Source organism: Bos taurus, chromosome 22, assembly GCF_002263795.3.
Source record: "Bos taurus isolate L1 Dominette 01449 registration number 42190680 breed Hereford chromosome 22, ARS-UCD2.0, whole genome shotgun sequence".
NCBI lineage: Eukaryota > Metazoa > Chordata > Mammalia > Artiodactyla > Bovidae > Bos > Bos taurus.
Window position 1 is genome coordinate 6,615,316 of NC_037349.1, and position 21,599 is coordinate 6,636,914.

Sequence of the window (21,599 nt, forward strand, 5' to 3'; positions counted from 1 at the left end):
TCTGACTCTTGGCAGCCGCATGGCTGTAACCCGCCAGGCTCCTCTGTCCGTGGGATTTCCCAGGCAAGGGTGCTGGAGTGGGTTGCCATTTCCTTCTCTAGCAGATCTTTCCAACCCAGGGATCAAACCCATGTCTCCAGATTGGCAGGCAGATTGTTTACCACTGAGCCACCTGGGAAGTCCCCAGTAGAGGGGGGAGAAAGACCAAAGGACAGAGAAAAAAATATTTTTTTTGTTTAAATTTTTCTTATCTTGCCATAAAACATGGGTTTTATTTCACATATCCTTTCTAAGTTGATGGACTTTGGTCCATCCCTAGGCCAGCTAATGGACTGGTCTTTAATTAAAATCAAGGTTAAGACCTAAATCACTGAAGAGAATTGGAGGAGTTATTGCCTGGCCTCATTCCAGTGACTTGTGGAGGAAGGAAGAAATGAGATGAGAATGAAAATGGTGACTGGCTCCTGGTATGAGTGGGGTTCGTGAACTTTTTTTTTTTGGCTGCTCTGGGTCTTCGTTGCGGTGTGTGGGCTTCTTGTTGCGGTAGCTTTTCTTGCTGTGGAGCACAGGCTCTAGGTGCTCAGGTTTCAGTAGCTGTGGTGGACGGGCTTAGCTGCCATGTGGCACGTGGGATCTTCCTGGGCCAGGGATCGAGCCAGTGTCCCCTGCATTGCAAGGGGAATTCTTAACTACTGGACCCCCAGGAGCCTAGAATTCATGAACTTCTGTTCCAGATTCACCTCTGGGTGGCTTTTTGGAAGAGTCTGTTAGCAAACCAGCCCAGGGACTTCCTTGGTGATCCAGTGGTTAGGACTCAGCACTTGCAGTGCAGGGGGCACGGGTTCGATCCCTGGTTGGGGAACTAGGATCCTGGATGCCATAAGCTGCAGACCCAAAAAAGAAAGAAAGAAAATGAAAACCAGCCCACATGGCTGGCTGACTCCTGGCAGGGGAGATAGATTTGTAGGCTGATGAATGCCAATAGATTTGTAGGCTGATGAATGCCGGCAAGTTTGGAGATGCAGTCCTTCTCACTGAAGATTGCTGATTGGCTTTGGCTATAGAGTTCTTGGCATCAAGTGCTCTGGGGAGTAGTTCACATTTATCATATTGGTTACCTGAAAACTGAGATCACTTCTTGGTAGGTGTCAAGGGAGAAGGAAGGATTTGTTATTTGCATCAAGTAAGGAGAACCTCAGGGGTCTTTCCCAAAGCAGAGCCTCCCCAACAGCAAAACTGTGGACGTTACAATCTAAGAGAACATGCATATTCACACAGGGGCTTGGGTGTTAGACAGAGTGAGTCCAAGCTTCAGTGGAATGAAATCATGAAGGTCAGAAAAGGTCAACTTGGTCATTCACACAGGGGCTTGGGTGTTAGACAGAGTGAGTCCAAGCTTCAGTGGAATGAAATCATGAAGGTCAGAAAAGGTCAACTTGGTCATTCCTTAGGGTCTAGTTGATCTGGAGGTGGAGTGCCCAAGATAGATTTAAATCCTTCAAAACACTTAAGATAGAGTTTTGAAAGAAAGTGAAAGTGAAGTCGCTCAGTCCTGTCTCTTTATGACCCCATGGACTGTAGCCTACCAGGCTGCTCTGTCCATGGGATTTTCCAGGCAATAGTCCTGGAGTGGATTGCCATTTCCTTCTCCAGGGGATCTTCCCAACCCAGGGATTGAACCCAGGTATCCCGCATTGTAGACAGACGCTTTACCGTCTGAGCCACCAGGGAAGTCCCCAAGATAGAGCTTTGGGCTATTCTAACTGGGAGTCATTGCAACTGACTTCCTATCTTTGCTATTGTTATTCTCTCCTCTGATCAGTTTGTCTTTTTGTTCCCTTAAGATCCTTTATTACTGTTCAAGGCAAGCCAGGCTTAGGTCCCAGAATGGCTTGGGCCAGTCTCTTTTGTCAAGAAAGCCATGCCTGGTTTTCCTTTGAGGGGGACGTCCTATGCTGTCTCCTTATAGTCTCACTGAATATTCCCAGTGACCCTCTTAGGATGGTGCTATTAGTTTCCTTATTATGATGATGCTTCTGATTTTACAGGGGAAGAAACCGGACCTCAGAGAGGTTAATGAACTTGCCACAGGTCACAGAGCTGTTGGCTGGCAGCCTTGCGCCTGCTGAGTCATGGCTTCTAGACAATGATGACTTAATGATTTCTCTGTGTCACTGCGCGAGGAGCATTTCCCTGGGGTTACTCCTGGTGCTGTGGGTGGGGAGAGGGCGGTTTGCAAGGGTTCCGAGCTGAGCTGTGAAGTTGCCCGACTATCTGATGGTGAGAGTAAAGGGCCCACTGTTCCCACGGCCCTGGAAGACCTCTGAGGCCGTGTCTAACCTTGCTTGGGGCAGACTGGTCCTCCGAGTGTCCCTTCTCATCCGTGTCGGGATCCACCGCTCCTTCCCTTCTGTAGACCACATGCTTCCTTAGCAGGTTCTTCCACTGTGCTCTGAGCCAGCTCCTTCTGCACCCTCTGTACCCCACCTGCCCCAGGTGTGTGCACCTGACCTGCTGGGGTTTCACTGTCCCATGATTCCCAGCGAGGTGCTCAGCAAACACAGAGGGAGATGAATCTGCTAGATGTTCACGTCTGCATGGAGAACAGGGGGGCAGCAGGCGGAGAGGGAGCCAAAAACCACATCCCCCAAAGCCTAGCCCGTGTGCCCAGGTGTGGACAAGGGAGGAACTCTCTGTCCTAGAAGGTTGTAGCCTCATGACAGTGAGTGTATCTGGTCCACGGACTGGATGTTTGTATGGTCTCTGGTCATTTGCTTTGCTGTTGCAGACAGTGCTCCCGGGGAACGGCCTTATTCACGTCTGAGGTGCGTATCACAAGGTCTCAGGGAATGCAGCCTGTAATCTTCCAGGTCACACCAGTTTGGTTTCCAGCATGGGTGTGAAACCATACAACTCAGATGAGGACTTGAACCCAGCCAAAACCCAGATTGGGATTGAGTCCTCTGTCCTTTCATTAAGATCATATACCTGCTCTCAGGACTTACTGAAGTTCAGATTCTTTATGTCTTGGTACAGAAAGAACTCAGTGAGAGATAAAGGGATAGGTAAGAAGGGGATGTATTTAGAGAGACACCCACTCCACATGCTGAGTGTGGGCCATCTGGACCTTCTCAGAAGGCAAATGGCCCTGAAGTACGGGGGTGGTTAGTTTTTATGGGCTGGGTAATTTCATAGGCTAATGAGTAGAAGGATTATTCTAGCACTTTGGGAGAGATGGGGCTGGAATTCCCAGGAATTGGGGCACTGCCCACTTTGGGGCCTTTTATGGGCAGCCTCAGGACTGTCAGGTGGTAAAAAATCTCCCTGCCAATGCAGGAATTACAGGAGATGCAGGTTCCATCCGTGTGTCAGGAAGACCCCCTGGCGGGGGAAACGGAAACCCACTCCAGTATTCTTGCCTGGAGAATCCTGTGAACAGAGAAGTCTGGCAGCGTGCCACAGTCTGTGGGGTCATTAAGGATCAGACATGCCTGCACAACTGAGCACGTCAGGACTGTCATCACGACCATAGGGTGTCTGTGGGTGTGTTATTTAGCATATGCTAATGTGTTATAATGAGTGCATAATGAGGCTAAGGTCTACCAGAAGTGGAATCTCCTGTCATCTTGGACCTGGTCGGTGTTAGTCAGTCCTAACCAGTTTATGTTGTATCCTAATAGCTTTGTCCTTCTTTTAAGGCTGTGCCCTGCCTGCTTCCTCCCTGTATCCATCTCCATGCCCCCAGCAGGGTCTGAGAACTCACATCCTTCCACACCCTTGCTGGCCCTTGGTGCAGGACACAGGGTATTGAAAAGTTTTATTTCTTAAGCTGGCCAAAGGTACACTGGCATTTGCTTCTTTGTCTCTTGTTTAGGCTTTCTAGATTCTAGCATTTGTATGTATGAAATCTCTTATAATGTGGGATTCCCAGGGGGCACAGTGGTAAAGAATCCACCTACCAATGCAGGTGATTGATGTGGGAGACTCGGGTTCGCGATCCCTGGGTGGGGAAGATTCCCTGGAGGAAGGTATGGCAGCCCACTCTAGTATTCTTGCCTGGGGAATCCCATGGACAGAGGAGCCTGGTGGGCTACACAGTCTGTAGGGTCCCAAAGAGTTGGACACGACAGAGCATGCACGCACACACACAAAATGTCTCATAGTAAGTGATTTTAAAAGTTGAGCAGTGATGAAATTGAGGGCTGACTCTGAATGAGTCTGGGCAGCCCTGCTCCTCCTGGTAAGGAGTGAATGAGATGATCCACATAAATTGTTGAGTGTTGAGAATCTATTACAAAACTATGGCTTTGTTTCTATTGGTTTTTTTAAAACGGGTTTTTTTTTTTTCAGAGTTTTTCAAATACCTCATTCTGCCATTTAAAACATAAACTAGTGTTAGACAAGACCAATGGTTGTTACTATTATTTCAGATAAAAAGTCAGACATAAGATTAATTGACTCGATGAATGTCCATCCAGAGCTAAAAGCCGGCTTTACTCACTTCTATCTTGTGGATTCAAGCAGGAGAGACTTGCTGCATATCATCCAGATGGCAGTGCTATTTATAACGTCTGACACTTGCGCTGTTCGAGACTGGGGATCTTCCTTGCTGGGGGCTCCAGACTGCTGCCCACCTGACCCTTCTCCAGGTCATCACATGCTCACCGTGTGACCCCTCCACAGGGGAACCTTCTGTAGCAGTGACCTCACCAGGTCATCAACTTCTCACTAAAAGCTGGGGCCGACTGGGTTTGTGATTTCCCGAGAGTTGCATGGAGGAGCGTTTCTTGCTTCCTGTCCTGCAGGATGAGCAGCGTTGGTCCTTTGCTCGAGCCGTCTCTCCAGGGCCTGTGTATAGAGCTCTTCTGCCTCGGCTCAGCTTTCACCAGCCTCAGTGCGGCACCGGGATTGGTCATTGCTGCATCTTCTGTGAGCTGTAGTTGTCACGGCTCTACTCTTTTGTCTTCTAAACCTCGCCGGTTCTTTTTCAAAAACAGCTTTACTGAGATGTGATTCTCAGGCACACAGTTTGCCCCTTAAAGTGTACAATTTAAGAGGTTAAAGCTATCATATGACCCAGTGACTGTCCTCTAGGTTTATACCCAGAAGAAGGGAAAACATGTTCACACAAAATGCTCTACACGAATGTTCCAATTCAGTGCTTTCTATGTATATTCACAGAATCGGGCAACCAGCACTGCAATTGATTTTAGACTACTTCATCACCTTAAAGAGAAACCTCATATCCTTTAGCAGTCACCTCCTACTTCCTCCTCTCCCCAGCCCTAAACAACCACTAACCTACTTGCTGTCTCGCCATTTGCCGGTTCTGACTTTTCATGTAAATGTCACCATAAATACCTCACCTTCTGTGCCTGCCTTCTTTCACATAGCATAATGTTTTCGGGGTTATCCATGTTGTGTCCCGAATCACCCTTTTTATGGCTGACCAGCGTTCCGTCTTACGGATGTGCCGTGTTTTGCCTATTTACTTGCTGGTTGGTGGACATTTGGGTCGTCTCCACTTTTCGGCTGTTGTTTTTGTGAACATGTTTTTGGTTCTTTTGAACTTAACACCTAGGAGTATAGTTGCTGGGTCATATAGAAACTGTTTAACTTTTTTGAGGAACTCTTGCCAGACTTTTTCAAAGTGGTTGCACCAGTAAGTTGTATGAGGGTTCCAATTTCTCCACATCCTCACCAACTCTTGTTATTATCTAACATTTTTTTAAGACTTTATTTATTTGGCTCTGCAGGGTCTCAACTGAAGCATGTGGGATCTTTAGCTGTGGCATGTGGGATCTAGTTTCCTGACTAAGGACTGAACTCTGAGCCACCTGCATTGAAAGTGCAGAGTCTTAGTTACTAGACCACCAGGGAAGCCCCTTAGCTAACTAACTTTTGGGGTTAGGGTTAGGTTGAGGTGGCATCTCATTGTGGTTTTGATTTTCATTTGCCTAATGGCTTACGATATTAGTCATCTTTTCACGTGCTTATTGGAAGTTTTTATATCTTCCTTGGGGAAGTGTTTTTTTTAAAAAGTCCCATTTTGAAAAGTTGAGTTGTCTTTTTATTATTGAGTTGCAAGGAGTATTTATTAGATACAAATCCATTTTCAAGTATATAGTATAGAAGTATATTCTCATCTTGTGAGTTTTCACTTTCTTGATGCTATCCTTTGAAGCATAAACATTTTAAGCTTTGAAATCCAACTGAGATACTTTTCTCGTTACTAACTTGCTGGGTTTGTTCCTCGCATAGGCCTGCATTCACTGATACGTCTTCAGCTCCTGGAATAGTGCCAGGTATGATGTGTGGTCTGATTGAGTGCCAGGGACAGTGCAAGTGGATCGGGACAACCAACCAGACTGGGGAGTTTCGTTTCAGTGGTGTAGGTGGTGTCCCGTGGCATAGAAGGTTCAGCCAAGGTAATTTTTTTAAAAATGGCCATTGACTTTTGGGTAATATGGTTGTGATTTTGCCTATTAATTTTAGCTTTAAGGCTTCTGAAGATTAGAATATCAGTTTAGTAGGAGCAACAGCATCAACTCTTTGCTCCCTGGGTTTAGCTTTTTTATTTTCCTTAGAGGATTCATCTTCATTGGTGTTTCTCAAACTGAAGTGTTCCTCAGAACTACTTGGAGAGTTTACCAGGGATCACTGGATCCACCTCTATAGTTTCTGAGTCACTGGGTCTCAGGGGAGGTCCAGGTATTTGCATTTTTAACAAGTTTCTGGGTGCTGGGTGGTGGGGATGCTGAGGTTTCAGGAACCACACCTTGGGCCCTGCTGATCTACATAATAAGCAGCTTTTTATTTTTTTCTTCTGGAGGCAACCTCACTTACTAAAGTGGTATGTTTATATAAGAATCTGCAGAGGGGCTTCCCTGGCGGTCCAGTGGATAAGACTCCACCTTCCATTGCACAGGGTCCAAGTTTGACCCCTGGTTGGGGAGATAAGATCCCACATGACTCACAGCCAAAAATCCAAACTATAAAACAGAAACAATATTGTAACAAAAACAATAGTGGGAAAATGGTCCACATCAAAAATCTTTAAACAAACAACAACAAAAAAGAATCCTCGTTTCAAGTTGCCTGTACTTGAGGATCATTTTTCTGATGCCAAGGATGGTGCGCCATCATTCTGGAGCCAAGGATGTGAACTTCGCTTCATCTTGGCCTAGGCTGAGCTTAGGAGCACAGGAGTAAACCACAGTATTTTTGAGCCTCTGCTGTGTGGCAGCTCTGCTTTGCTATCTGCGATACTCATGCTGTTGTGTTTAAATGCTCATCCCCTCAACAATGTAGGCGGGTTGCCTGAGGTGCCCAGTTACTTAACTGGTCGTGGAACTGGGTCAAGAAGCCCACGGGCTGCACAGTGATAGCTAACCCAGGGGGAAAAAGAAGAACCTTCAGGCTTGGCCCATAGACTTTATTGGCTTTGTTTTAAAGGTTTATATATTTACTTTTATGTTTGGTCGTGCTGGGTCTTTGTTGCTGCACACGGACTTTCTCTAGTTGCTGAGAGCAGGGGCTCCTCTTGCAGAGCACAGGCTCTAGACTCTAGGCATGTGGGCTTCAGTAATTGGGGCTCTGGGGCTCTACAGTGTGGACTCAGAAGTTGTGGTGCACAGGCTTAGTTGTTCTGTGACCTGTAGATCTTCCCGGACCCAGAATCAAACTCACGTCCCTTGCATTGGCAGGCAAATTCTTAACCCCCAGACTAGGGAACCCGTTATTGGCTCTGTTTTAAATGACTTTATTTTATTTAGTATTAGTTTTTAAACATTTTTATTAACGTGAACCAAGAGCCCTGGATTCCTGAAAGACTGGGCATCAGATGGACCAGCTGTGATGCCTTCATTCTAATTGGGTTTTCTGTCCTCCTGGCCAATGCCAGACAAGCCCGTTTGCTCTGAATAGTCTCTCTCAAAGCATTTCGGGAACCTTTAGTGGTGGACAGCCTCAGGAAGATTTTGGCAGGAGGCCCGTGAAATAGGTCAGCATTTCCAAAGCAGTGTCCTGATTTGGCTCAGAGTAAAAGATAGGATAGAGGCTTAGCTAAAGCTGTCATTCTGAAAGAGGATATTCAATTTATTGTGTTTGTTGAGGAGAGCTTATTTTGATTCTCTGTAGCAGGAATGACGGCCGTGTGCACCGTACAAACGCAGCTCGGGTCACATGTTGCTTCTGTGGGTTAAACCCTTAGCGCTCGGACAGGACAATGGAAGGATGTCTGTATGTGCTGAGGGAGTCCCCAGGCATATTGTCCCAGAGACCCGACACACCCAGCCAGCTGCAGTCTTCTTTGATTTGTTGAAAAAGGAATCAGAAAAGATGGGAAGAAATCCCGGGCCAGCTGGCAGCTTCCATGGGACTGTTTCGTCACAGAGGACATAGCGTGGGCTGATGCCTTAAAGGTTAAGAATTGGTAGGAGGCCAGTGGATTTTTCTGATGAGTAATGTCTCTCACTTATTTCATATCACTGCAGAGTGCTATTATCTATATTATTTTGAAAGTGCTCTGTGAAGTAGCTGGTAGGAAAGGTGATTTTTAAAAATATTTAATTGGAGGATAATTACAATATTGTGATGGTTTCTTTTTTATAATTAACTTTATTTTTAATTGAAGATAATTGCTTTACAGTTTCTACCATACAGCAACATGAATCAGCCATAGGTGTACATATAAACCGTCCCTCTTGTGCCTACCTCCCACCTCCCTCCCCGTCTCACCCCAGGAAAGGTGATTTTTTTTTTTTTTAAAGTATTTACTTGGCAGTGTTGGGTCTTAGTTTAGACATGCAGGATCTTTAGTTGCTCTACAGCATGTGGGATCTCAGTTCCTTGACCAGGGATCAGACCCACTGGAAGCGGATTCTTAACCATTGTACCACCGCAAAGTCCCAGAATAGCGATTGTGATCCTGTTCTGTAGCCAGGGCGACTGTGCTTAGTGAACAGGAGTCATCTGTGCAGGTCCCATAGCCGATCAGTTGCTGACACGGGACCCAAATGTTCATCTTTTCCATCTTTTCTCTGGTTTTGGTGTCTTTTACATCTTACTAGGTCAGGAAATGCCCTGAAGAGAGAAAGGGTGTGTGTTTTCCGGGGGCTGGCGGGGCAGGGAGGTGGATGGGGAAGTGGAGAAACAATAGGTCTAGAGAAGAAATGTTTTCATTAAAATTCAGGCTGCTAGGCTCTGTGTGAGAAGGGGGTCAAGAACAGAAGTCCCTGCTTAAGTGAGGCCAGTAACCCTGGGGGGGGGGGAGGGGTGGGGGTCCGAGTTCTAATGAAGGCTAGGGGGTGGAGACTGGGACCACAGGCAAATGTGTAAGAGCATAATGAGCCTTGTCAACGAGAGGCAGACAGCAGTTGTGGTTCAGCATCAAGGCTGATGGCTTAGAATAAGAAACTGCTTTTTTTGGAGGAGGCGAAATATCCAGATGCCAAGGAAATCCTTACTACCTAGCCTAGACTACCAAACCGGAGAAGCCCCTCTGAAGAGGAAGGCAGGTTTCCCTCCACCTTGGGTGTGTGAATAAAGAGAGAGAAATGCTAAGCTTCGTGTTATGAGCTTAGTCATTCTATGGGGACGACTCTCTGCGTTGCCATTCAAGTCAGCTTAAGCTGATGTTTTGGGTCATGTGACTAAAAATTCAGGTAGGGCCGGTTTCAGGTGCAGCCTAAAACAGTGGATTAAGTAATATCAACAAGGCCCTGTTTTTTTTCCTGTTTCTCTACTCTGCCTTCATTCACACTGGAACCCCTTGGCGGGTCTAGGTTCTGCCCCTCACATTTGTAAAATGGCTGCAACTATTCCAGACCTCGCACCATCATTCCATACTGATCAAGGAAAGACACAGAAGCTGGTGCAGAAGAGTAAAGAAGCAACTGTTTCTCAGAAACCCCAGCAAACATTGGTTCCCATCGTTTTATTTGTCCGTTGACCTGAATAACTTAAAAGACCATTCATGGAGGGGGTGGGGCGGGCATTTCCACCCAAACTGCATAGTTAAAGCAGTGAAGCAGTAGCTTTTGAAATGAAATTTAGAGGCATTTTTTCCAGAAAGAGAATGGAGGCCAGGTGGTAAATTACAGGTCTTCCATACCAGCCAAAGGGAGGGATGAGTGAAATAATGCCAGGTAGATTTTCTTGGGGAATTCTTTGAGAAGTAACTCTTGCACATGCATTAGTTAAGAGACTAAGCTGTAAAAAAACACAATGTAATTTAAAGAACAAAGATTTCTTTCCCTCTCACATAACAGCCGTCCAGCAGCTTTGCTTTACACCATTATTCTTGGTCCCACTTGGGTTTTCAAATAGCACAAAAGCAGAGAAGGGAAAGTGTGGAGGGAGCAGCCCCTGTTTGAAGGACTCTGGATCTTGAGTGGTACGCACTGCTCCATCTCTCATTCCACTGATGGAAACTTGGTCCTTGACCTTGCGTATCTGCAAGGCTGCTGGGAAATGCAGTTCTGCATGCTCGGTGACCAGTGACCAGCTTGCAGCTCTCTAGTTATGGAGAAAGGGGAGAAGAAATTTTATCGAGGAGTTGGCACCTCCATCACAACTCCCACACTAGATTTCCTAGGAGGCTTATCCATTCTAAATGATGTTCCTGTGGCAGATAGCACTTCCTCAGAGAAGAACCCACATCCAGTTTCCTTCATCTGGGGAACCAGGAATGTTTAATCGAAACTATGTCAGTTACAGTTAGGTTCAAATGCATATGACAGAAAACCTAAGATAGCAGTAACCTAAGCAAAGTAAACACTTGCACTTTTTTTCTCTTATGTAAAGGACGTTCATCATAATTAACGATTCATCAAGGTGACAGGGGCTCTGTTCCACTATCTCAGCATTGGTTTCCTCCTTAGTCCAAGATGGCTGCCCAAACTCCAGCCATCTCTTCAGCATTTTTCTGGCCAAAAGAGGAACTCAAAGATATCTCTCAGAAACCACAAGCACATTTACACCATTGGTCAGAGCTTTATCACACAAGGCACCTAGCTGCAAGGGAAGCTTGAAGTGTAGCTTTCTTTCCTGGCAGGTATGAGCCTTACCCCAAACTGGGGTTCTCTTGCTGAGGAAGAAGGGGAGAACGGACATTGGGCAACAAGGGGCAGTCTCTGCTAGAGATCACATGCCCCTGTGTCCACGATCGGTGCCCTCACCTCGGCCTCTGTGTTTCTCTGCCCATGTTAATTTTCTTTTTCTAGTGGGGGTGAGCTGGGCTTTGCCACACTGCATATGGGATTTTCCCCACCAGAGATCGAACCCATGCCCTCGTCCCCTGCATTGGGAGCACAGAGTCTTAACCATTGGACTGCCAGGGAAGTCCTGCCCATGTGAAATTTTAAAACCCATCTTCGTACTTCTCTGAAGGATAATCATCAGAATAGCTGACATTTATTCAGTGCCTGTCAAGTGACAGACTCTGTTCTGTGTCATTTATTCTTCACAACAGTACTCTCAAAAGTACTCACGTAGAAACGCTTAGTGTTGACAGGTGTAGGCAGAGTTGAGGGAACCGGGAGGGCTCAGGGAAGTGGCCAGAGATTAGCAGTGGGAGGAAGCCATGGCCACCCCTGAAAGGGCAAGGGGACAGACCAGTGCCGCCCCAGTGTGCCAGCCGCGCTTAGAGGTGTGAAATGGGGGCTGACGCAGACCAGGTCAGGAAGCGGGGCTCGGGACGGGAGCCCAGGCCAGCACCCCTGCGAGCCAGGCAGGTGGCCCCAGGAGCAGGTCCACGCCCTGACCTGTCTCTCCTCCCACCTTGGAGCTCCTGGCAGCGCCAGCCTTGGGCTGAGGCCACCTGGAAGGCAGAGGGCGAGGGTGCCCGGGAAACAGTGCCCAGAGCACAGCCTCCCGGGAACAGAGAAGGACCGAAATGGGTGGGGGGTTGGGGAGCAATAGAGAACCACCGCGCAGGATGGTTACAGCCCCATTTTAAGGAAAGGGGAACCGGGCTGGGACAGAGGGGAGGGCACTGCCAGCTTGGGTTGCAGAGTGGGGAAGGTGGCACACCCCCACACTGACCCGACTGTTCCTGTGCGCAGTGGCAGCAGCTGATGCCCGGCAGCGCGTGTGTGGCTTGGACAGGTGTGTTTCAGGCCGCAAGTAACCGTGTCACCCTTGCCCTGGCAGGTTGCCGTCGCGAACCTCAGCGAGGCCGTGCAGGACGCAGACCTGCTGGTGTTTGTCATCCCCCACCAGTTCATCCACCGGATCTGCGACGAGATCACGGGGAGGGTGCCGAAGGATGCTCTGGGCATCACCCTCATCAAGGTGAGGCGGCCCCTCGCTGCGCGCGGGCTCCTGGGAACTTCCGCACCTCTTTCATCTGCTGGGGAAAAGGAGCTGAGAGGAGGGGATGGCTGCTTTGGGTTTGTTTTTTAAGGATGCCTGGAAGGGAATCAAAACCACGCATCCCCTCCTGAGCCTTGCTTTACTCAGGTTTACCAGGAGCTGCTTCCTATCTGGAGAGGGCTCCCTCAATAAAAGAACTTCCTGTCTATCACACGGGGCTCCGCCCTTGCCTGGGAAATCTCACGTGGTTTACATTCGCTGGGAAGTTAATCATCTTTAATTTCCCACTCCTGGATTTATTCCCTGGAGAGGGCATTTTTTAACCAGAAGTCCACAAACCATCCCCAGAGGCCCACATACAGAATTCAAGAGGTTTGGACCTAAATATGGGGATGAAATTACATTTTTATTTATTTTAACCTCTAACTGAAATGAGCATCTCCTTCACTTATGAATGTAGGCCACAAGCCAGAGTTTCAGTGACAATATGTTAGCAGGACCTTGACCCTGTGGTAGATACAAATTATAGGTATTTTCATGTTACTTTACAATGGCTTCAGATATCTCAAGATACCACTTATTCCCAACTACTTGGGAATTATAGTAATTCGACCTGCTATGGCACCTTTTTATAATTGCAATAAGAAAATACATATATTACTTTGTCACAAATGTAGGGTGTTTTTTTTTTAACATTTCATAACTGTATTTCAAAATAATTGCCTTGCTGGGTAATCTGGTATTTTGCTTTATGCATATGGAGTCTGAGAATGAATCCATAAACTTCACCAGACTGCCAGGGGCAGGTCTGTGTTGTAAAAAAGGTTAAGAACCCTCTTGAGAGACTGTGTTTGTAGGTGAATGTTTATGAAAGCAAGTATACTTCAAATGTCAGTCATCGATAGGATGGACAAGTGAATGATGGGAAACTACACAGGAGTGAACTAGAATATTCATGCGGCCACATGGGTGAATCTCCCAAATAATAATATAGCACAAAGCAGCACATCACAGGTGAGGGGCACAGTTTCATTTATAGCCTTTCAAAAACAGGCATAATGCTATAACATACTGTTTAGGGATGGTTTCATGTGACAAAATGAAAAGGAAAAACAAGGGAACGGGGCATAGATGGCGTTGAGGATAGGGGTCACCCTGGCGGGGGCCAGGAAACACTAGTGAGGAGAAGCACGAACTTGGGAATAGACCCAGGGGACTGCGGTGGTGTCCCTCGTGTTCTTTTTCTTAACCTGGATGGTGACGTTGTTCATTCTCACTTTATTGTTACTCTTTAAATGGTACATGCACACCATGTCTGTTTACTCTTAGAAACGAGATTTTTCAGCTGCCTATGCCATTGGCGGTCTGAATCTAGATGACTTATAAAGCAGCAGTCTCCAGCCTCTTGTCCTTGGGGGTTTCTTTTCCTCTAACCCACTGACGTCCTTGCAGGGCATAGACGAGGGTCCTGAGGGGCTGAAGCTCATTTCTGACATCATCCGAGAGAAGATGGGCATTGACATCAGCGTGCTGATGGGAGCTAACATTGCCAACGAGGTGGCCGCCGGCAAGTTCTGCGAGACCACCATCGGTGAGGGCCACTGGGGAAAGGCACATATTCCATTTCTGGAATTTTCCGTAGTGAACTCTTCCCTGCTCCCTTAACATTCCTGGGGTGGACATTCAGTGGGGTGGAAATTTTATCTTAGGAGGCCGTTCTGTGGGCGTGAAGCGTTTTTACAGACTCTGGACTGAAAGTAAAGCCAAGGAGACCACGTGGCTCCCCACGACCCAGCAGTGCAGCATCGAGGTTATTCCCAGACGTGCACGGGTGCTTGCTTGTCCCAGGAAGCAGAAGGTTATGTCCATGGTGGAGCTCCCTAGGCCTGAGAAACCCAGCTTTTCTTTTTTTTTTTTTAAACTGGAATTTATTTCTTACAGTTCTGAAGGCTAGAAAGTCCAAGATCAGGGTTGAGCCAACACTTTTCTTTTATGGTGAGGGCTCTCTTCTTGGCTTACAGAGAGCTGCCTCCTTGCATGAAGGGTGTGGGGGTCAGGGAAAGCAAGTCATGTCCAACTTTGCGACTCCTTGGACTGCAGCACACCAGGCTCCTCTATCCTGCAGTATTTCCCAGCGTCTGCTCAAAGTCATGTCCGTTGACTCAGCGATGCTATCTAACCATGTCCTCCTGTGCTGCCCCTTTCTCCTGTTGCCTTCAGTCTTTCCCAGCATCGGGAGCTTTTCCAGTGAATCGGCTCTTTGGATCAGGTGGCCAAAGTTTTGGAGCTTCAGCATCAGTCCTTCCAATGAATATTCAGGGTTGATTTCCTTTACAATTGACTGGTTTGGTGCAGTCCAAGAGAAACCTAGCTTTTCTTTGCTCATAAATGCCAGTATCTGGAGCCTCACTGGATGCCTCAGACATCTAGAAATTGATGGCAGTGATCCCTGCTTTCCAAAGGAATAAGCCGAGGCTCAGAGAGTAAGCTCCCTGTCCCAAGATCACACAGCTAATACAGAACCCAGACATGAACTTGGGTCTCCTGCTTCCTGAAACAGAAAGCCCTTTCTGTTCTTACACATCAGTGTTGTGAACGTGTCTATTTCTTTAAAAAAGGGCTTCAGAATTTCTAAGTGCCCACATACCATGTTATAGGGCTCATAGAATGCTTTGCAGGGTGTATTTAAGTTTATCTACCACTCCAGGACTTACTTCCACACTTATCAAATGCACCAGTGATGGGAATTATTTCTCCTTGGCAGCTTCGTGAAAGGAAACTCTGGGAGAGATCAGGCTCTCTTGAGTAAGATGAGATGGATGGGAAAATGTTTTTATGCATGCATGTAAGTTAGGACATTTAAAATTTTTTTTCTCTTTTATTTGTAATTATACAGACATTACCTGATTACCATGGGACACAGAGATAATCAAAAGAAAGCCGTTTCTTAAAACTTAATTATTTTAGGGGTTTCCTAGGTGACACTAGTAAAGAACCTACCTGCCAACGCAGGCGGTGTAATGGGTTCAATCCTTGGGTTGGGAAGATCCCCTGGAGGAGGGCATGGCAACCCACTCCAGAATTCTTGCCTGGAGAATTCCACGGACAGAGCAGCCTGGTAGGCTACAGTCCATGGGGGTCACAAAGAATCGGACACGACTGAGGCAACTTAACTTAGCACAGCATGTTGATTATTAATTTTCATTTGCGTATAATTGATTTACAATGTTGTGTTAATTTCTGCTGTTCAGCAGAGTAAATCACTTATTTATCTCCATCTCTTCTTTAGATTCTTTTCCCATACAAGTCATTACAGAGTATTTAATAGCATTCCTTATGCTATATGATAGGTTCTTGTCAGTTACCTATTATATGTGTAACGGTGTGTCTAGGCCCAACTCAGTCATCTAACTTATCCCCCCTTCCCCACACCATTGCTTTGTTTTCTATATCTGTGACTCTGTTTCTGTTTTGTAAATAAGTTTGTTTGTATTCTTTTTTTAGATTCCACATATAAGTGATATCATATGATTTTTGTCTTTCTCTGATTTAGGAAAACCATTTCAAGTTTCATTTAATTTTCGTTATTTTTTTCTACTTGTGCTGAACTATGGTTGTAGTTGTTAATATACTCTTTTGATAATTGCTTCATTTACTTCAATCAGCATGTATCTTTATAGCTGCATAACATTCCATTGACAATCCCATATATCTGGGCACTTGGAGGGGGGGTGTGTGTGTGTGAGAAATAATAACTTTGGAGAGCAGAGGTGTCACAAATGATAAAAGGAAGGAAACAAAATGACCCATAATAACACTACCCAGGTTGATCTTTATAAAAGCAATAAGCACAGCTAAGAAAATTCAGGGGCTTCCCAGGTGGTACTAGAGGTGAATTACCCGCAGACTCAGGAGACATGGATTCCAGCCCTGGGCCAGGCACGTCCCCTGGAGGAGGGCACGGCAACCCTCTCCAGTATTCTTTTTTTTTTTTAAGGCTTAAAATGTAATTTAATAAGTTCATGTTGCATTATTTCATTTCTCAGAAAAACTTCAAAGGTATTAGGGACAAATCATACATGGTACACCAATAAAAAATGCACAGCCTAACTCCCTAAGACAGGCAGAGCTCAGAGCTACCGTCTGACACTCAGCATACAGCAGCCCTGTTCTCAAGATTGTACTAGGACTATCAAGAAAGCTGTGAATGGCAACATCACAGACACAAAAGGGCCATTTCTGGATTATCCTTACCCAAGAAAAAGATGGAGGCAAGTTTAAAGATACACTAAATGAAAATCTCTAAGAGAAAATGTCTTCCTTGGGACATGAAAGGGTAATATATGGGACATAACAGAACCGTATGTATGTTGTCTGTGACCTCTGTGGACACGTGCCTGAATTCCCTCCTGGAAGTGATTGGAACAGTGGGGCCAAGGTCACTGGGGGATGTTTGGTTTTTGTGGTATATGTGGCAGGATCTCTGGGGTGAGACAGTGCACTAAGTCGTGTCCGACTCTTGCGACCCCATGGACTGTAGCCTGCCAGGCTCCTCTGTCTATGGGATTCTCCAGGCAAGAATACTGGAGTGGGAGAGGTGGAGAAGGAAATGGCAACCCACTCCAGTATTCTTGCCTGGAGAATCCCATGGACAGAGGTGCTTGGTGGGTTACAGTCTTCAGGGTCATGAAAGAGTTGGACACTACTGAAGCAACTAAGCACTAAAGAAAATTCAAACAGTACAAGAAGGTATGAAATTAGAATTAAGACCTACTCCCTCTTCTCAAAGGAAATCATTGTCGGTAGTTCCTAAGTATCCTTCCATAAAAAAAAAATGCATATGTATGCTAGGCTGTGCTAGGTTTTATTCTTTTCTTTATTCGTTTAGTTCTTTTATTCATCTATGATTTTAATGTAGCCTGTGAAACTGTTATGTAATGACTTTAATTTTTCAAAAATAATTATTAGCTACTTTTTCCAGCTTAGTCCTATTTGCTAGTAATCAATTTGCTAGTTATTTGGTTGGGATTGGCCAGTTAACCCCAGTCATTCGGTAGGGTTGAGACAGACTTCATCTCCAAATTTAAACTAATAGATTTTGGCTAGGATTTCTGCCTGCCTCTTAGCCTTGTTATAGGAAAGCTCCCATGTGGGTGCATCAGACTTATTTACTTTGTAAAGACAGATAAACGCACGGAAGTCACATCTGTTTCTCTGGCTTCTGTTTACACATTGCTTCTGCTGCCTTCTGTGGGTTGGACCATGACTGGCAAGAGTGATCTGAATTAAATTAGATAAAATACTCAGTGAGATAGAACAGGAAAGTGATATTTTCTAAATGTTCTTATATAATCTGAATTTAATCAACAGGAAATATTAAACAAGGCCAAAGGAAGGGACATGGTGCAAAACAACTGGCCCACAGTTTTTTTTTGGGGGGGCAGCACCTTGTCACATATGAAATCTTAGTTTCCCAGCCAAGGATCAAACCCTCGCCCCCTGCATTTGGAAGCCCAGAGTCTTCACCACCTGACCGCCAGGGAAGTCCCACAACTGGCCCACACTCTTGAAAAATGTCAGTGTCGTAGGAGACATTGCAAGTCTAAAGGAGAAGTCTAGAGGGACCTGGCCACGAAGTGCAGTTCAGGATCCTGGGCTGGATCCCGGCTGCCGTGAAAGCAACCTGGGGACGTGGGTCAAACAGGCACTGTGAGCCATGGTGCCCCCTGGTGGTGAGAGCCTCCTTTGTGGGAATGACTTCACAGAGTTTGAGCTGTCTGTCAGTTGTGGTGCTAAATGTCAAGGATACATAAGCCCCTTCTTTGTGGAAGGAGCTTCTTAGTACACAAACAGTAGAGAATTATGGACTGAGATGTGGGATGTGATCAGATCAGATCAGTCGCTCAGTCGTGTCCGACTCTTTGCGACCCCATGAATCGCAGCACGCCAGGCCTCCCTGTCCATCACCAACTCCCAGAGTTCACTCAGACTCACGTCCATCAAGTCAGTGATGCCATCCAGCCATCTCATCCTCTGTCATCCCCTTCTCCTCCTGCCCCCAATCCCTCCCAGCATCAGAGTCTTTTCCAATGAGTCAACTCTTCCCATGAGGTGGCCAAAGTACTGGAGTTTCAGCTTTAGCATCATTCCTTCCAAAGAAATTCCAGGGCTGATCTCCTTCAGAATGGACTGGTTGGATCTCCTTGCAGTCCAAGGGACTCTCAAGAGTCTTCTCCAACAACACAGTTCAAAAGCATCAATTCTTCGGCACTCAGCCTTCTTCACAGTCCAACTCTCACATCCATACATGACCACTGGAAAAACCATAGCCTTGACTAGATGGACCTTTGTTGGCAAAGTAATGTCTCTGCTTTTGAATATGCTATCTAGGTTGGTCATAACTTTCCTTCCAAGGAGTAAGCGTCTTTTAATTTCATAGCTGCAGTCACCATCTGCAGTGATTTTGGAGCCCAGAAAAATAAAGTCTGACACTGTTTCCACTGTTTCCCCATCTATTTCCCATGAAGTGGTGGGACTGGATGCCATGATCTTCGTTTTCTGAATGTTGAGCTTTAAGCCAACTTTTTCACTCTCCACTTTCACTTTCATCAAGAGACTTTTTAGTTCCTCTTCACTTTCTGCCATAAGGGTGGTGTCATCTGCATATCTGAGGTTATTGATATTTCTCCCGGCAATCTTGATTCCAGTTTGTGTTTCTTCCAGTCCAGCGCTTCTCATGATGGGATGTGAAGGAGTCTTATTAAATAGGTTGATTATCTCCAAAATTTTGTGTGGAAGAGAAGGGGGATTTTCCTGTCTTTTGGTTCATATTGAGTTTGACAAGCCCTTCCACATGGCTGATGGGCATTCCCTGTTCTGGATCACATGTCCTGGGTCCCTTCTTGCCTCATCACTGCCTAAGACATTGATCGTAATAATAATACGGTCAATGCTTTCCCATGACTCAGAAGATTTAAAAATTTAAAGGGTAAACATTTGATGCCGTTTGCAGCAACACGATTGGACCGAGAGATGATCATACTAAGTGAAGTAAGTCGGACCGAGAAAGAGAAATATCATTTGATATCAGTTACAGGTAGAGTCTAACATATGACACAAGTGAACTTATTTATAAAATGGAAACAGACTCACGGACATAGAAAACCATGGTCACCAAAGGGAAAAGGGGTGGGGAAGGGATAAATTAGGAGGTTGGGTTCAGCATATACACACTGTTATATAAAATTGGTAAACAATAAGGTCCTACTGTATAGCACGGGGAACTAGAGTCACTATCCTGTAGTAAACCATAATGGAAGAGAATAAAATAAATAAAAGCACGTTTGAGAGAATGTGAGACTCCTGTAAATCAAGCTCACGTCTCTAATGAACCCCGTGCGTAATTTGCAGCATGGAGGCACCAGCAGATGCCACCTTGTATCGGTGGGAGATGGAGAATGCTCTGCTCCCCTCCGCGTGTCCAGTTACTCGGAGCTGCTGCTGGCTCGATCCAAGTAGCTTAGAGGGAGTGGGGGCCTGTCTGTGCTGCTCGTGAGCCCCCTTCGAGTTGCAGGCACCTGGCAGTGGCCCGTGGTGAGGGACAGAAGAGAAAGACCATGAATGCATCGTGGTGTGGCTCTGGGGCTGCTTTACCCAACCCAGGTGATGAGACAGTGCTGCTGGTCTGGATGGCTGTTTATAAAAGGAAGAGGACAGTTTGCTCAGACAGAGGATATTTCTAATATTTGGACGAACGAGCATTCAGCTAAATGACATCATAGCAGTGGCCTGTAGAACAGAAAATGTTTCTGAGTATCCGGTGTAGCTGTCTTAAACATTTTATGATGGAAAATGTCCTTAAACCAAACAAAAGTAGAGAGAACTGTATTAGGACCCCACACTGCCCGTCTTTAGTAATGATTAACTGCTGGCTGGCCTTATTCATCTGTTTCCCACCCTCTCTCTCTCTACTCGTCTCTGAACTTTGTTTGTTCATTTTATTTTTTGGCATGCAGGATCTTAGTTCCCTGACCAGGGATCAAACCCACCCCCATCCATTGGAAAGGTGAAATTTTAACCACTGGACCACTGGGGAAGGCCTCCCCTGGATCATTTTGATACTATATTACTTCTGAGTGTAATTTTGTTGAATATCCTGTGGTTTTTTTTTTTCCTGCAGTGGAAGACTGTGGCTCTAATTGTAATGTGTTTGTTGCTTCTCTCTTCCTGCCCCTGAGTGGAGCACAGCATAGAGAGAGGTCATGTAGGTCCTGGAGCCAGAGCATCCGGGTTAGAATTTGGGCTCTGCCTCTTACTAGCTGTGTGACCGAGGGCAACTCAGTAAACCTCTTTGGGGCCTCCTGTGTGTGAGTGGGGCAAGTCAATCATAGGCACGTAAATATCACTATCCCGTTGTGATTATATAGACCTTGCGTGCTTGTTGTAACTAATAGGCAGTTTGCACACCTCATTCTTCTTTAACCTCATGACAGTGCTGAATGTGCCATAGTGTTTTACTCATGAGGTTAGAGATCACATCAGAGGTTTTCAAACTTGTCTGCCCATTGAAGTCACTAGGAGAGTGTCAGAAATTAGTGATGCCTGCTTGACCCCAGAGCTTGTGATTTAATGGATGATGGAGTATGGCTGGCCTTTGGTGTTTTTAAAGATCTCCCGGTGATTGTAATGTGCAGACAAGCTTGGGAGACAAGCTCAGGAAACTCAAGGCTGGAAGAGCCCAAGTGCTGTGGTCCCTGGAGGAGCTTTCTGCCAGCTCTGTGTGGAGAACATGACGTGGGAGCCAGGACCGAGCTGGCGAATTTTATCGTCCTGATTTCCGGAGCTGAGCGCCACCCCTCACCCCACCAACCAGAGCAGATCTCACATCAGGCTCTATGTGTAAAGTTTTAGTTTTGTTTTGAACTGAAAGTCTCTATAAATAGAAAAGTAACATGTGAAAAGTACTGATCCTCCACATCATTCCAGGCATGGTCCCAATGGGGAGCAGAAATAAGGAGCCCTTGAATGCATTTCCATCCTCCACCAATTGAGTCACTGAACATGTTTGTTGATGTTGTATCAGTTCTCTGTTGCCATAGTGATGCTAAGTAACAAATAATCCTGAATTCTTAGTGGCATCCAGAATAAGCAGAGCTGACACATCTGTGGGTCCACTGGGAGGCAGTGCTGTGCTCCTTCCTATCTTCTTGTGGGGTCCAGCAGGCCAGCTGGGTGTGTTCCCACAGTGAAGGCAGATGGACATGGGAACCAGCCCTGCTGCTGCA

At 46.1% G+C, this 21,599-nt stretch overlaps 1 protein-coding gene across 1 annotated transcript in view; it reads left to right on the forward strand.

Moving 5' to 3' along the window:
* The window catches only part of GPD1L (glycerol-3-phosphate dehydrogenase 1 like), a 61,469-nt gene that overhangs the window by 21,359 nt on the left and 18,511 nt on the right, over positions 1-21,599 (forward strand). The window contains exons 3-4 of the mRNA NM_001100363.2: positions 12,154-12,294; positions 13,768-13,906. Of these exons, the coding sequence (NP_001093833.1) occupies positions 12,154-12,294; positions 13,768-13,906 (280 nt within the window). The remainder of the gene's footprint in view (positions 1-12,153; positions 12,295-13,767; positions 13,907-21,599) is intronic.